Genomic DNA, 16209 nt, shown 5'->3' on the forward strand with positions numbered 1-16209 from the left:
TTCCTGGTCCCATCCTTCTCCTCGTTTTCATCCCCGTCTCCATCCCCTTCTCCATCCCCAACTCCATCCCTGGCCCCATCCTCATCTTTATCACAGTCCCCATCCTCATCCCCATCTCCATCCCCAGTCCCATCCTCATCCTCCTCAGTTAAGCCTCCAAATCCCGACGGAGCTCCCATCCCACTGCTGCCAGACGGGGTAAGCCGAGGACAGGCCAGCAGCCTGAAATAGCCACAATATTTCCTGTCCTTTTAAAGTTTGCTTAAAGAAAACTAATTTCCTCTGTCCCTTTGGTAGCAGAATACAAAGCAGCCAGTGCTGCCCCTTTCCCCACCTCCCTTAGAAATCATCTTAGTTTTAGTGTGTGGCTCCTTGCTCGCAGGAGGCAGCTGGGAGAAGGGGCAAAGCCAGGGGGGTCTGGGGCTCCAGCACTGATGGCTCAATTAATTCCTGTGCCAGCAGATCCTGTTGTTCATCTCCCTCAGCTTCCTTGATGAGCAATTAACTGCCCTGGCACCACCACCCTCCCACTGCTGGGGCTGGTAGAGGGGGTTAATCTCGTTTGAGAGCATCCGCTTCCCTCCAGTGCCGAGCCCCTTCCATGTGCTCCCGCTGCTCCCAGACAGGGCTGAGGGAAACCTCATGTTGACAAAATAAACCCAAGCTCTTTTCTTGCCTCTCCTCGGTCAGCTGAAGGAATAACCCCCTGCCAGGCCCCTGCTCGGGCTTATTTTTAGAGGCTGAAATGAAACAGTGAGGACTGTGATAAGCACATCTCCCTGACCTGGCCGGCAAAGGGGGGCCAATAAAAAATGCCACTAGTGCAGTGTCATTTTTGGAGGAATCTGTTTATTTTAAGATACATTCTGTTTCTGAAGAAGGATATTTTAGCAGCCTGCAACAGAAATGTGAACCAGAGGGTTAACCTGCCCGTTCGGCCTTGGCCAGCCTTGCCGATGCTCACACAAGTTCCTTGGGTTAGAAAAGAAAAAAAAAGGTCCAAAATTCAAACTGTACACTTTTATACAGGGTGCATAGCCAGGCTCACTTTTTACACTGCTGTACATGCTTGGGATAACTAAGTGCAATTGGATTCAGAGCCAAAACAGCATCCCAGGCCACTAATGAAGATAAAATACAAGCTGTGGTGGGCGGAAGCTGCACAGATACACAGAGGCAAACTGAGCTTATTGTGTTCCCACTGCTCCAGAGTGCATTTCCCAAGAGAAAGAGGAGTGGAGCAGAGACAGCTTATGAACCTTCCCCATCACGGGGCTGCCTTCTCTTACACCAGAAGTATCTGTCACACCCAGTGGCTTTGCTTTCCATCAGCTCCACTGACAGTTGACTTTGCAGCAGTGCAGTGAACCAGCTCACTCACTCGAGGTGCAGCATTCCTGGCAGGTTTTTCTGGACTCCCTCACAGGAACACTGCACCACAACAGCTTTTAGGAACCAGAAACGCAGTGGCCAGCCACAGCTTACTACTGCTTCCTACACCTGGGTGTCTGTACACAGGGACTACACCTGAAGTAGCCTCTAACGGAGTTGCAGGGAGGCGGGAAGCAGCCCCACAGTGCAGGGTTTCCAGCAGATGCATTCCCCTGGGAACAGGGTGGATCAGCCCACCGTGCCCCTCACTGCCGGCCAGCGGGCAGCCAGGATTGGAACGTGCTCAGGCCCCCAGGGAAGAGCTAACGGAGCTCTCCTGGCTGACATACACATGATCAAAGCAGCAGCAGCAGCCAGGGTATGCTGAAGGCGAGGAAGGAATTTAAAATGGGGAAGAACAAACTGGAAACAGAGGCATGAGCAGAACTGCAGCCACCTCCACCTTCTGCAGGGGAGTCTGTGATGGAGCAGGAGAGCAGAGAGCTGGCTCAGCTCATCCCTGCCCTGCTCACACCCGTTTCTTCATTCCCCAAAAGCCCTGATGGGGTTCCAGCCCCGGGAACCCCGCAGTGCTCACTAGCAGCAAACCAGATGCACACTTCCCCCATCACCCCTCATCCCCTGCCTCTCTGGGCCGTGTCTCCTAGTCCGGGTGTGCTTGGAGCAGGACGCCTCCGTCTCCCGTCGAGCCTCGGGTCCCAGCTCCACCAGCACTACCTCCTCTTGCGCATGCAGGTTTCAAGCCTTCCCAGCTCCTCGTAGGCCTGGTAGAAAATGTCAAAGTCTCTGGCACTCCAGCCCCTCCAGACAGCCAGGCACCGCTCCATGTTTTCGTTCTCAAAGCAGCACACAACCGTGTCCTTTGCTACGAGAGCCGCATCCACCAGCATCCTGGGGAAGGGAGAAGAGAGCAGGGAAGGGCATTAGGGCAAAAAGCAGCTCTGCAAGTGCAGCACCAGCTCACGAGCTTCCCTTCCAGCTACCCAATCTTTTCATAAGCTGCAAATCCTTGAGCAAGGAGAACATAACAAAGGGGGATCAGAAGCTGTGTCACAGCAAAACCAAGTTATAGGGGAAGAGGTTTTTAAAGGGATTCAGATACCTAAACATTCAGGTGAGGGCTTAAGTCTGCCATGGCATTTTGAAGTTGCTGGTAATCTCCTGATTTGCTAAATCCACACACTCTCGTGCCTGCTGCCAGCTGGGCATTTTCAAAACAGCTCCATCATGCCACAGCTGACAGGCTGCTGAGAGATTCCACAGCCTGGAATACAGCATGGAAGTGGGATGGAGCCTGGCTCTGCCAGCTCAGGGTCTGAGCCCTGAGCCCAGAGCAGCAGGCATGGCTATGGTAGCAGCCAGGGATCTGTGAGGTCCATGCAGGTGTCACCCTGCATGACAGCATCATGATGTATGTGCTTCCCTTTATGGTCTTCACTGAAGCTGGTCCTGCAGATACCCCTGAGGGAGGTGGCCAGGCAGACGACGACACTTTTACCCTTGCAGAGTCCAAGGGACACAAGTCCAACCTTGCTGGGCTCTTTTTACTGCAGATGGGGAAGGCCAGCCCCAAACTGTCTCCCAAGAAAGGCCTCTGGATGGGATCACTGCCCACAACGGCTGTCCTTGGCAGCTGATTTTCATCATAAACTGCCCCTACAAAGCCCCCTCCCCTTCCTGCTGTGCTCTGCCTTTGAAGCAGTCAGGCACTATCCTGCTCTTTATCCTGCTGGTAAAACAGGGAGAGTCAATGGCCATCATGCCTGGACCAGTCAGGACAAGTGTGAGATGCTGTGTCACCTCACCTTAACTCCACACTCAATTTAGGTGAAGCAAAACAAACCTAAGAGTATCTGTGACCAATAAAGAGAATACTCCCCTCCCAACTAACTGATAAAGACTCTTATTTCCCGAGTAGAGGGAATGGCAGGAGCCTTTTGATCTCCTGTTGGTTTTGCCTGGTGGTAATAAATGACCATTTATAATCCTTAGCACTGCTTAACCTGCATTTGTTTGGACATAAATAGTACAATCCCAGACCGGTATTTAAGTGATCAGCAGGAACACCCCCACCTCTCCAGCAGTTATTTATTTACTTGGACTCTCCTTCGCTGTATGAAACATTTTAAATTAACGTATATAACTGCTCCCCCCTGTGCTCCAGGGGCCGTCCCCGGCCCGTCACTGCCCACAGCACAAAGGTGCTCATTTAGAGCCAGAACATCAACCTGACCCCCATGAATGCAGCCACAGACAAGCACCGTGCTCTGCATAAATACACTTCTTGTTCTGAGCATGGGGCCTGAGCCTGCCAAGCTCCACCAACCTTCTGCCAGGTGCCCTCAGAGCACCGGGAGCCAGCACCAGGCAGGATCAGGCCGACCTTATCTCATTGTTCACAGTGCTGCCTGTTTCATTATGGGGGTACTTGATCTCTGTGGATTTTGGAGACTCACAGTACGTTCCTCTCACCATCTGTCACGCTGAAAAGCATGCACGTGCCTCGATGTGCAACCAGCAAATGTGTCTCCTCCAGCTGGGACCTTCTCAGAGGCCACTGGAAGCCAAGAGGAAGCTCCCAGGAGCCCTCAGAGCCTTCAGAGCCCCCTCCTGCCCCCCAGTCCCCTTGTGCCCCTGGAGACTGGTGTGACCCAGTCAGCCTCACCCGTAGGGAGCCAGCTCCCCAGCCTTCAGCACAGCGATCACTCTGCCCCGCTGGGTGCCCGATTCCTTCTCCAGCCCGATAACAATGATATCCCCTCCTCTCCTAGAAGAGAAACAAGGGAGATGTCACACATACTCAGCAATAGGGATGCTGACAGCTGAGGAAAATCCATGTTGGATATCCATCCTCTGCTGCACAGCTGCCTGCAGCATGACATCTTGCGGGGAGGGGCACTGCAATGCCACAGGGACATCCTGAATCCACTGCAGTGAGAGATCCCATGACAGGCAAAATCAGCTTCCCAGTGGTTTCCAGCAGCTCCACAGGAGGCAACAGGACTTGCCAGGGTTGTGTCCGAGCAAGGAAGCTGCCTGCTCCTCTTTGTTTCCTCAGTAGCTGGGGAAACAGGGCTTTGAGTCTGACCACCCCCTTCTCATTCTGCTGAAATCAATCCAGCAAGACCAGTGGCCATTCTGTTCAACACCAAATACTTTAAAAAGGGGTAGAAAACGGATGTACCCTTGTACTGAGAACAAAGTTTCTTAATGGTAACAACTTTCTGGCCAGGTGAATCACACTGGGAATGCAAAATATCTTGAATTAGCCTGAGTTAACCTCATGTTCAGCCCACAAGGGATTTTGATAAAGTTGCTTTGATAAGGGACCTGCTTACCTGGGGATCCATATGAGGTCTTTCACTGGAAGAATCTTGATGGCTTGGAGATGCTCCGTGTCGTCACCCACAGGCATAGCATCATGATCCAGGGAAGCCTTCAGCTCATTGAATTTCTCAGACTCCTCAAAGTCTGTGGAGAATGGTGCACTGGAAGAGCTCATGGGCGAGCTGGGTAGGCTGGAGGGGCAGCGGGTTACCCTGCTGGGAGGCGAGGAGGAGTAGGAAGACACAGAGCAGTAATCCGTGAGCGAGTCCTGGTGGTTCAGGATCTGGGTGCCCACCTCTGGGCTGTACATAATGCTCATGTCCCCCACTGGGCTGTTCTCCACCGCTCCGTGGTTGATGGGGGCTGTAGCTGGGATGGCTGACGAGGGCTGCTGGATTGTAAACATGTCTCTGAGGGGGCTGCAGTCTCCACAGAAGTAGCGTGCACAGAGCTGGTAGGTGGTAGCATGGTACATCACCAGGAAGTTGCTTTTATCGTCCAGACACCACACCACCTCCTCCCCGTGACACTCGGAGTTGCAGGCGATGGATGTGATGACCGAGGGTGGGCTGAAGGGCTCCAGCCTCCTGCTGATCTCCATGGAGGAGCAGTCGATGATGAGGATGCCGGGGCCGTTGCTGTACCACACCTCTGCCCCACTGTTGGTGATCTCCATGGCCTTCACGGGGTACGGGTTCTGCCGGGGGTCGTCATCCGAAATGTTGAATTTGGACCTGTTTGCTGTGTGGGAGCACAGGTAGGAGCAGCTGTCCCCTGGCATGCCCTGGGACACTGAAAACACGGCTACAAGTCCATCTGACAAGCCAGCCAGCACCACATATGAGTTCTGCAAGAAAGAGACAGTAGGATCTCATAGAATCACAAAATGGTTTGGGTTAGAAGGGACGTTAAAGATGATCTTGTCCCAGCCCTCCTGCTATGGGCAGGGACACCTTCCACTCGACCAGGTTGCTCCAAGCCCCGTCCAACCTGACCTTAAACACTTCCAGGGATGGGGAGTCCACAGCCTCTCTGTGCCAGTGCCTCATCACCCTTAAAGATTTTTTTCCTACTTCTCTATGTCTCTGCAATACAAGACCTTTCAATCCCAGAGGCTCTGGCTGCTTCTCGTATACTGCAAGAGCACGGGTGACTTATCCCAGAACAGTGATAACAGCAACATAAAAAGAAGTCATTACCAAGAAGCTGCTGCAGAGCCATACTCCTCTCACCCAGTATTACCTCTCTTTTACTGGCAAGGGCGGACAGACGGACCTGGCAGCCTGCCCTAAAGGTTAAGAAATTCAAGCTGGAGTATGTCCAGAGACAGCCATCATGATCCTTGGAATCCAGCTGTAGAAACCCAGCTCACTTCCAAAAAGGAGTAAAGCTATTGCTATCAGTGTAGGTAGGAGAGGAATGGAAGAAATGCAGTAAAAATGGAAAGAGGGAGCCAACATCCTCGCAAACAAGAGCATCCAGTGATTGCTCCACATCCGATGCCTGCTGCTCTGAGACCACTGCACCTCCCAGGAACGTTCTCTGGGTCTGGGATCCCTGGCAGCTCAGAGGCATCCTGGTGAAGGGCACAGCAGCAGCAGTTCAGCAGAGCCCCAGCCAAGTGCCATGAACAGTTCTGTGCATTGGTGAGAACCTGCCCCTCAGCGTGCAGACGTGCTGGCCGTGGCACTGCGGCGATGGATGCCCTCACGTCCCATGGGTGGGAGCTGCTGAGGAGGCCATGGCTCACCGACTCCTCCAGCTCATCCCAGCGGTGCAAAATGCTGTTAAACAGACTGGGAAATGGATCTCTTGGGAACAAAACTCCCCGTGACCTTGGGTCTGCACCAGAAACTCCCTGATCTGTGAAGTGGATAGAACAATACCTACCTCAAAGGCCTTTCTATTTCCTCCCTGGAGAGCAGTATATTCTAAAAAAAGATCCTTTTACCCAGGACTTTTTTGCTGTTGTTTCAATCTGCCTGGATTAAGCACAGCAAACCAAATAGATCCTGACAGAGCACCACCAACTGATCCAACACAACCTCACCCCTCCACAGCCTTGCCATGGTGGGAAGGCTGGGAGGGCAGTGAGATGGGCTGAGGGCTTGGAGTCACCCCTTGCTGCTCATAAATTCAGGGATCCTTGTGCCCTTCCAGGGATCTTGGCTCTGCCAGCCCTGGAAGAAAGCTCCTAGGCTGTTTAAACTCCCAGAGGCTGAAATCAGTATGTTGACTTGCTCCAGCTATTGAAGGGCAGATAGTGCAGGGTAAGTGTTATTTAACTGACAGCTCTGTTTGCAAGGCTCATGGAGAGTCCTGGACAAAGAGACACTCTCTGCACACCAAGTATGAGTAAAACCACGAGAGCGCTGAGCCCTGGATGACTAATCCAAATCACAGCAGAATTTTACTGTAATGGGAAAAACTAGGGAAGCAAGTGGAAAGTTGTGAAATGGGCCTTGGACTGTAACTCAGTCCAGTCCCAATTCTCTAACCTCTAATTAAAAGAAACCCCAATGACCTGCAGTGCTCAGTGCCGTGTCCTTGCTGCCATGTGCATCTGGTGCAAAGGCTCCTGGTTATGGCTTTGCCAGGGAATTGCATCAATAGGTTGGAACATGGTATGGTGCTTTGCACAACCTGGGTCCAGGGTTACTTTTTCTTTGGAAAGGAGTTCAATTATTTAAAAATGAATAAAACAAAGCAGAACAGCCCACATTTCTCTGGTGAAAATGGTCCAACTTTTTCAGTCCAAAGGACCCTGCACGAGAGGCATTTCTTACTAAAAATGGAAAATTTAAATTGAAATGGGAACGTCCGATATTAACTGTAATGTGGGTATGTCACATGTGGGTATGAACTGCTCCCAGCATGACACAGGACACTATTAAAGTCTTCAGAGATTATAATTTTGTCTGATTTGATTTGATTTGAAAATGCTGAATTATCCGAGCATAGTCTTCATAAAAAATATTTTGATTTCTCTGATTAGTGTCAGCTACTGCAGGACAGAACCCATACTCCCTTTTGGGTTCCACAGGCCAAGTTTCCCTGGCACTGAGCAGTTGGCACCATAAGCAGGCAGAGCTGGGTCAGTGACCCCCGCCTGGTGTTGCTGGTAATACTGATGCCAAATCCTATCCTGCCTGGGATAGTACAATGGTGGAAGCAAACTGGGAAGATACTTTTTGCTTTAGGGCATTTATTACTCTCTGCCTTGGCTTTGAGAGCTCTTGGGACCTGCTTCTATCCAGCTACTGTTGTTCTCTCTCAGAGAGATAAGAAATGTGAAGTGGGAACTCAAATCACAGAATCACAGAATCTGTCAAGTTGGAAGGGACCCACAAGGATCCAAGGAGACCAACTCCTGGCCCTGCACAGGACCATCCCCAAGGGTCACATCATGTGCCTGAGAGGATCATCCAAGCCCTTCTTCAACTGTCAGCCTTGGTGTTGTGACAATTGCCCTGGGGAGCCTGTTCAGTGCCCAACCACCCTCTGGGGAAGAACCTTTTTCTAATATCCAACCTAAACCTCCCCTGACACAACTCCAGGACCTTCCCTCAGGTCCTGTCACTGGTCCCCACAGAGCAGAGATCAGTGCCTGCCCCTCCTCTTCCCCTCAGGAGGAAGTTGTAACTGCAGTGAGGTCTCTCCTCAGTCTCCTCTTCTCCAGCTGACCACACCAAGTGCTCTCAGCCACTCCTCTCACAGCTTCCCCTCCAGGCCCTCCTCCTCCTTGGGATGCTCCCTAATAGCTTAATATATGAGAAATGGCCTGAACCTGCCATCTCTCACGTGTCTGAGCCAAGGGAGTGACTGATTTCACGGAAGACCATGGCAAAGGTCACCTCCCCACAGGTGCCACCGACTTGCCAGAGGTCATTTGTTGCTGGTGCAGGTGGTCAGGGAGGCAAAGCCCTCCTGATCAGGGTATTCCAACAGTGACCAAAGGCAGGCAGGGCCGCAGCCTCCAGAAACCTTAAGTAACTTTCTCAGAATTCATTTTCAACATTTGGGCTCCGCAAAGAGCCAACAAAAACACACAGCAACAAAACTGCATTTGAAGGCTGGGTCCTGCCAGCAGCCCTGCTGTGCCAGGAGGAAGGCCCCAGAGCGGGGCCGTGACGGTGTGGGATGTGCAGGGATGAGCCGGCTCCAGACGTCCTGTCCTGGGGCCGGGGACAGCACAAGGCTCGGGGCCATCGGCACGGCCACTCTGAGGAGGCTGAAAAACATGATACGGCCCTTGACACCAGGGCCTGGTCACCTCCTCCTCCTCCTCTGATCCCTGCGGGGTTTGGCACTGCTGGCAGCACACACAGGGCAGGCTGCAGCCTTTAAATGCAGCTTTTGTTTCCATGTGTTCCAGGTTTCTGCAAGAGGCCAGAGCCTTGCACCCATTCAGGTCTCTCTCTCCCTTCCTCATCTCTTTGTAAGACTGCTGCAAACTAAGTCAGAAAGCATCTTGGTTTGCTGTTTTTAACCTGTTTGTGCACTTATTTGGTTTTTTTTCTGAAAGGAAATTTACTGAAAATTGTATTGTTTACCAAAAAGAATGATACTGGTGACAGAAAGCACGCAACAAAAAGCTTAAATTATACAAGACTTTTTCCTGCTGGGTGAGTTTCGGATTCTGGGCCCCTCTCTGTTGCTTTTAAATTTCCATGATGCTTCCTTTGGATGAGAAACCAAGTTTTGGAAGCTATTTCTTTTGGATCAGCCTTCCCAAGGCAGTCGTAAAGAATTCCCCTTCCCAGCAACATCCCTCGGCAATTCTCTGACTAAAAGTTACCTCACATCTCATCAGCTAAAGGCTTTCTTCCCAGGGAAATGCAATTCCCTTCTCCGCTGGACAACAATGACTCTGATAACTCTGACAGAGCTTACTGATGACACAGTGAGTGTGACAAGTGTAAGCTTTCCACTCCGATTTTTTTGGAAGAAGAGGTTGCTTTAGTTCTTGCCAACCTGGTCTGCACATCCCCATGGCTGCTGCTCTGGCCATTTCACTGCCAAACTCATTCATAGAAAGGAGAGAGGAAAAAGTAAGTCCAATAAACTAAGAAGGAGTGTGCTGAAGGGATGTGGATTTCTGGAAGGTTGGGTAGGGTCGGGGGAGGAAGGGAGGTGTCTAGACTCAATATTGCTATTGTAGGGCCTGGCATTATTTATGACATTTTCTAGGCAAGCCACAATCTGGAAATAGAAACCAGGAGACATAAAGCCACTCGTAACCCCTGAGGAATGGCTTTGCAAGCTGTGTGACAGTGGAAAAGCTGAAAGTGAAAGACTCGTTCGACTGTCCTGGACAAAACCCCAGGCAGCATGAAAAAGAAATTTGCCTTACACATCAGAAATGAAACTCCACAGCACAGAAACGCTGCAGGTCCGGGAGCCAAAGACAGTCGACAGATGAAGCCTCCCAGCAGGAGAAATCCACCCCTGTGCCAACTTCACATCGATGCCCTACTTGAGTCCTACTTACACCATGTTTGGAAGTGAAGCAGCACACCTTACACTAACCATCTGCCTTGGATTCAGTCTGCAAGGATGTAGCAGTCTGAGCAAACTAGCCAGAAATGGGCAATAGCTCAGGACCGGCCTGTGGTATAAACCAGCCCCACTGTCACTTCCAGAGCTGCTCCACGTCGAGCTTTCAGACACATACCAGTCTGCTGGCATTTGCAAAGACTACACAGTTACCAGTAATGTTGGAACATAATTATATGTTTTCACTTGAGGTGGCTGTAAGTAAACCGGAGGTAATTTAGCTCGAAAACAGTTTTTATACATCTCCCAAGACTTGCCCACAATAGGCACCCATGTCAGATTTCTCTTGCCAAAAACTGGATGCTGGCCATTCCAGAACTAGATAGACAGCATAAAACTTGTGTTATTACCCATAAGAGTAATTATACATGTTATTCATAACAGTATTACCCAAAACAGCTGTATTATCTCAGTGTTCTCATTCAAAACCAAAACAGAAGTGTGGCTGAGCCTAGGTAATATTATAGATGACCGCACACAAATAACAGCACACATCCCAGGAAAACAGAGGGTACAAGAGGCAGGATATACCCACATCCTAAATTAGCACTCAACAAATCTCTATTCTAATTATTGTTTCATGCCCTCTCTACTTTGCTTGATCAGCCTAAACCTTGTCTTCCAGTGATGTGGAAACAGAGCTGGAAAATTTCCTTGCAGAGAAATTTGATCTATTTTGACTATTTTCCCAGCAGGCTTGGAAGTGACAGCTTTGGTCCCCTGACTCAGGTTCTTGCCCACACCTCTGTTTTCTGGCAGAGACACGAAGACCAGGAAACCTTCTCCTCCCGGTGCCAAAATGTTCCTGGGCTTTGCAAAGTCCTTCAACACCAGCTCAGTCTGGCAGCTTGGCCCGGGAGCAGACAGCTGAGTCTCACTAATGCCCCTTTTCCTTTAGGTTGCTCCTTACCTTTTTGACAACAGGCATCACTAGGAAGCAGCTCACAGTAGCAGGAGTGTCTAAACCCTTCAGTGGAGTCTTTAAGGGACACATGCCCTGCAACGCATACACAGAAACCTTCTGGTCCTGTGAAAGAGCACAGAAAATTCTGTAAATACCAATCACCTTCCATGTTTTCCATATTTTGATACTTGAACGGGATCTAATTGGTTCCAAAACCAGTTTTTACTTGTATATTTTTGGTACCCAAAATCTGGATATCTGTTTTCCCTGGAGAGTCTTTGTTTGCCCTGTGGGTAGAAAGCAGGTGCTGCCCTCCCAAGAATGAGCTGTGGGCAATATATGCATTATCCAAAAGCCACTAAAAATCACCACTATAGGGGTTTTATCACCACACCTAAAAGCAGTATTTGACAACCCTGACTGCAAAAATCCCAAACAACAACTGAAGCATGTTGTGTGTTATTTTGCATTAATAGGTCAGTTCAGGGAAAGCTGGTATTACATTTTATGTGGAATTACATCTGCTCCACAACTCATAAATCTACTAGATTGACCAAGAGCACCCAGTTTGGAGAACAGCAACATATTCCATTTTGATCCAAAAGGTGGAAATACAATACTTTAAGATTTTTGAATTTTAATTTTTCTATATTTACTGTTCTGAAAAAACAACAATATTTGAAATTTATCTCTATTTAAGAAGAGAAAAACTCAAAATAGTTGATTTTTCTACGTGGTAAAAAAAAGATCTCTATTCTCACCCAGTTACAGCATCCATGCCAGGGTGGAGCGAATTAACCAACACAAATTATTTATTCAGTTAGTGTGTCCTTTTTTTCCCCACTCTGAAACACTGAATTTCAGGTATGTTTCATTTTTTTTTGGCTGTTTTTCATCTGTTTTGTGTCAAATGACCACGTCAGAATTGGCTGACACTAAACACAGCCCTTTTTGATGGGTGGATGGGGGCTCTGGGTTATAAACCAGCCCTGCTCTCTCACTCTTATCTTTTTAGCTGCAATTTTCCACGGTGAACACAAAACTTGGGTACCCATTTCCCACCAACTTTGAAATCCCTCAGGCCTCTTTCAGAACCCCACCCTTAAATGCATGGTTTCTGTCACGGCTTCCCTTTATCGCTCACAGATAAGGACATTTCCCAGATGAACCCCTGGGTACAGATTGCTCCAATCCCGAGAGTTTTCCCTCGGAAAGCCGAGGTTCCCACGATCGCTTTGAGCACCAGGAGGCAGGATTTGGTTCCAGGTATCAGCTACGTGACAGGGAGAAACAATAAACCTGGAGACAGCAGATGCAAAGTCACACTGCTCATCTGAGAAGCCCATTGTCTCACCCACTCTTTGCTTTACTAATTTAACAGGTTCTCTCTCTTCGTTTGTGTCTCTCCTAACGAGGCCCCTCTCGAGGGGGGCACTGAGGCCCAGGCAATGCTCACCTCTGTGGCTGCCCAGAGGGCATTCTGAAATTTTAGTTGGCAGCATAGCTTCATTCCTGGGCAGCTCATCCTCTGCACTTCCATGACTCCTTTCTCCAGATTCACCACTGTGTAGTTTCTGAAAAAGGAGCAAATAACGATTTCCTGTAGCCAACATTCAGCCTGCATAGACTACAGGACAGTACATGGCACTTGTGGCCAAGCCATAACACAACTGTCCAGATGTGGATGATGCTGCAAGGACCTCCAAATGGTCCTTGTAAAGGAAGAGAAATGCAGATGTGCCACAGCTCTTCCTCAGGGGGCAGATGTGCAATTGCTTCTGTGAAGATTTACACTCAGCTCTCTGATTTTGCATGGAAAGGCTCAGGGCAGTGTACATGGTCTGTTACTATAATTCAGCTGTGAGACAAACAGCTCCAGCTCAACAGCAGTAATTAATAGCTGGGAAGTCTCAGCCCATCTTGCCCATTAGGTTCTCAAGAGAATATCTGCTCCATTTCCAAGTTCACTGCCTCGCTATTATCTGGCTTCATTATTAATCCAGCACATAAACAGAAGAGCATGATTCTTCACAATAAGAGCCAAGATCTGTAACCTGATCAAATAATTTATAAATCTGACTAATTAATATTTTTTTGTAACAAAAAGGATTTTATTCATTTGGGGAAATTTTTTGAGTTTGAGTATTTGAACAAATAACTGGATATTCACAACCACATCTGTGAGCCCCAGATGTTTTACCAACTGTGGCACAAGCAATTACACATCCTGAAATCTGTCACAAATAAGTAATTTGCTATTCAGCAGTCTCCTAAGTGGATTGTCCAGTCAGGAAGCTGATTCACTGAGATATATCGCTGTGAATATTTGGACATCATCCACGTATTCAAAATACATCTGTGAGTGCCATGTGTTCCACCAGTTTAGCAGGAAGAGTTACACTGTCTGCACTGAATGACTGACCAGGCACCACAAATAGCAAAGCAAATAATTCATGAACAAATCACGTACCCTTCCCATTAGCTTAATGGTTTCAAATAATGAACACATTATTATAAAATTCAGATCAGTTTGTGAATGTTTCCAAATAAGACTGGGGCTATAAAAATCAGTAGCATCCATAAAAACGAACCTAACTAGCCACGGGTCACATGTGGCTGAGCAAAATGCCATCATCTCAGTCACAATTTAATAACATTTTAAGCACATGCCTTCAGTACGGAATACATTTTACTGGCAGTGCACACTTGGATGCACACACAGCTCCAGGCATGTGGTTAACTCCCGATGATTGCAATAGGATTTAAGCATGTGCTTAATTGCTTTGCAGAAGAGAGATGGAACTGCAGCCTCAATTAGGAAAGGTTTAGTGTTAAATGGTCTCATTAGGAAAGGCAGAACACGTCTGTTCTCATGTGCAAATGCTTCATCCTGTGTGTGTGAATCATTACATTGCCCTAATCTTCTCCTCATATTAACTGAAGCAGAGTTAAGCTCATTAAATATCCTTTATAAAGAAACCACTGTTCCCAATTAAAAGAGTTTGGGAAAACAGTGTTCACCATACCCTTGGCATTCACCCAAATTCACTTTCACCTTCTTTACCTCCCTCCCAGAGGCAGAAGTGAAGACGCTGAAGGATTTTTACTTAAACAGGAAAAAGAAAAAAAAGGAAATTACCAATATGAGCCATCTCACCTGGTGTCTTCCTTCCCATCCCAGAACACCACAGTGTACTCCTGTCCTTGGGAGCAGAAGAAGGAAGCCTGCTTCCCACAGGGCAGCAGGTACATGAATGTTGCAAAGGTAGGATCTTTCATCTGTCCTACCACAGAAATGGCCAGTGGACGCTGAGGGGAAAGGAAAAGAGAAAGACATATGTCAAATAAAATGAAATAGAAGAACCATAATAAACAGGAGGTTCAACAAGGCCAAGTGCAAAATCCTGCACCTGGATCAGGGCGATCCTAAGCACAAGTACAGGGAACTGGATGGCCTTTAAGGTTCCTTCCAACCCAAACAATTCTCTGATTATTTATTAAAGCTTGGTCTGTCATTCTCTTACACATTTTGCTGATTAATTTCTTCAAGTTTATGGATTTTGGGAGTTGTCATGACAGGGTGTAGCTGTTTTGAGAGACAAGCTCACCTTTGTCTGAAGGACAGCAGCTCTGAAACACCCAGCTGCAATTAACGAAAAATGCAATGTAGCATAATCCTTTTCTCATACTTTCAACCTTTTTCTTCCTCATACCTCCTTTTATAATCTCAGGGTTTTTGAAGTCTCTGTAGTTACACTCACAGCGTGATACTGGAGCTGTTTCTAGAAATTACGAGTAATGTCTTGCCCTGGTGAGATCAACAGCCTAACTGCCATTGACATCAAGGGACCTTCCAGTCACCACAGAAGTGTAAGGCCACAGATCTGTCAGCATTTCATTCAGAAAACTCCCATTTAAGTCAACAGAAGTTCTGGGCCAGATCAGCAGGAGGGGTAAACAGGCAATCGATGTGTTCTGCTGTACCAAGAGCAAGCTCAGCCCTCCTGCTTGAAGAGGGCAGCCAGATCAGAAAACACGAGTCAGGAGGGTTGTCTTGTACCTTTTCTGGCTTAGTGTCCCAACACTCCATCATGAGTGCCTGCATCCTGTAGAGCTGCACCTCCTCTGGCTGCCCCAGAACAGGACGGATCCCTTTGGACAGCTTCTTTGCAATCTGGAGCTGGTGGTGTCCCAGCACAGGCCGCTGGCCAGACAGCAGCTCGTACAGGACCATCCCATAGGAGAACATATCGACCTAGAGCCGGAAACAGAGAGGAAAATCAGGCAAAGCTCCCTTGGTGGGTGGAGGGGGGAGCAAGGAAGGCCAGAGCAGGAAAGCAGTGCTGCCCACCATCATGGACAAGGGAATGTAGCCCCAGGCATGACACCAGCCACCCACCACTGCCACGGGGGCTGCCCCACAGATACCCCCAGTCACCTTCTCGTCGTAGACAATGCGAGGCCTGATCTCAGGGGCCTGGTACCCTGGTGTGCCCTCCACGCCCAGCGCGCCCTCGTGGAACGACTGCCGGGAGATCCCGTAGTCGGAGAGTTTGATGTTGATGTGCTCCTTGACATCCAGGGACCACACCAAAATGTTGTCTGACTTCAGGTCGCAGAAGATGATGTTCTTCTTGTGCAGGTAGGCCAGGCCTGTCACAATCTGATACGCTATTTTGTGTGTCAGCATGTGTCCCAGCGGCACAAAGGAAGACCCTGGCACAAAAGAACAGTCTGTCTTCAGCTCTTGTAATTGCCATAACTGCCTTTTTCTCCCCCTTTCTCTTTCTCTTTTTAACTCCAGAGCAATAACTGAAAACCTTTTAAAACATCACTCAATGCCACCATTTAAAATGACACTGTTTTTGTTACTATATGTGTCTGACAGTCCTACTAGATTCTTTTTTTTAAAATCTTTCACTTCTAGGCTCCTAAATCTTCTGGTGAAAATTAATGTTTGACTGAAAGTTGACACAAAGCCAAGGTGCCAAGAGGGTCAGATGGCCTCAACTTATCTTGGAATTAGCATC

At 48.6% G+C, this 16209-nt stretch overlaps 1 protein-coding gene across 1 annotated transcript in view; it reads right to left on the reverse strand.

Moving 5' to 3' along the window:
• Nucleotides 1-829: 829 nt before the first annotated feature.
• LRRK1 (leucine rich repeat kinase 1) overlaps nucleotides 830-16209 on the reverse strand; it is a 73564-nt gene continuing 58184 nt past the window's right edge. Inside the window, exons 26-33 of the mRNA XM_018069858.2 lie at nucleotides 15618-15895; nucleotides 15240-15434; nucleotides 14337-14488; nucleotides 12636-12753; nucleotides 11186-11302; nucleotides 4731-5566; nucleotides 4058-4159; nucleotides 830-2283 (exon numbers count right to left, since the gene is read on the reverse strand). Of these exons, the coding sequence (XP_017925347.1) occupies nucleotides 2106-2283; nucleotides 4058-4159; nucleotides 4731-5566; nucleotides 11186-11302; nucleotides 12636-12753; nucleotides 14337-14488; nucleotides 15240-15434; nucleotides 15618-15895 (1976 nt within the window). The 3' untranslated portion in view covers nucleotides 830-2105. The remainder of the gene's footprint in view (nucleotides 2284-4057; nucleotides 4160-4730; nucleotides 5567-11185; nucleotides 11303-12635; nucleotides 12754-14336; nucleotides 14489-15239; nucleotides 15435-15617; nucleotides 15896-16209) is intronic.

The sequence above is a fragment of the Manacus vitellinus genome, unplaced genomic scaffold (assembly GCF_001715985.3).
Source record: "Manacus vitellinus isolate BGI_N305 unplaced genomic scaffold, ASM171598v3 scaffold_16_pilon, whole genome shotgun sequence".
NCBI lineage: Eukaryota > Metazoa > Chordata > Aves > Passeriformes > Pipridae > Manacus > Manacus vitellinus.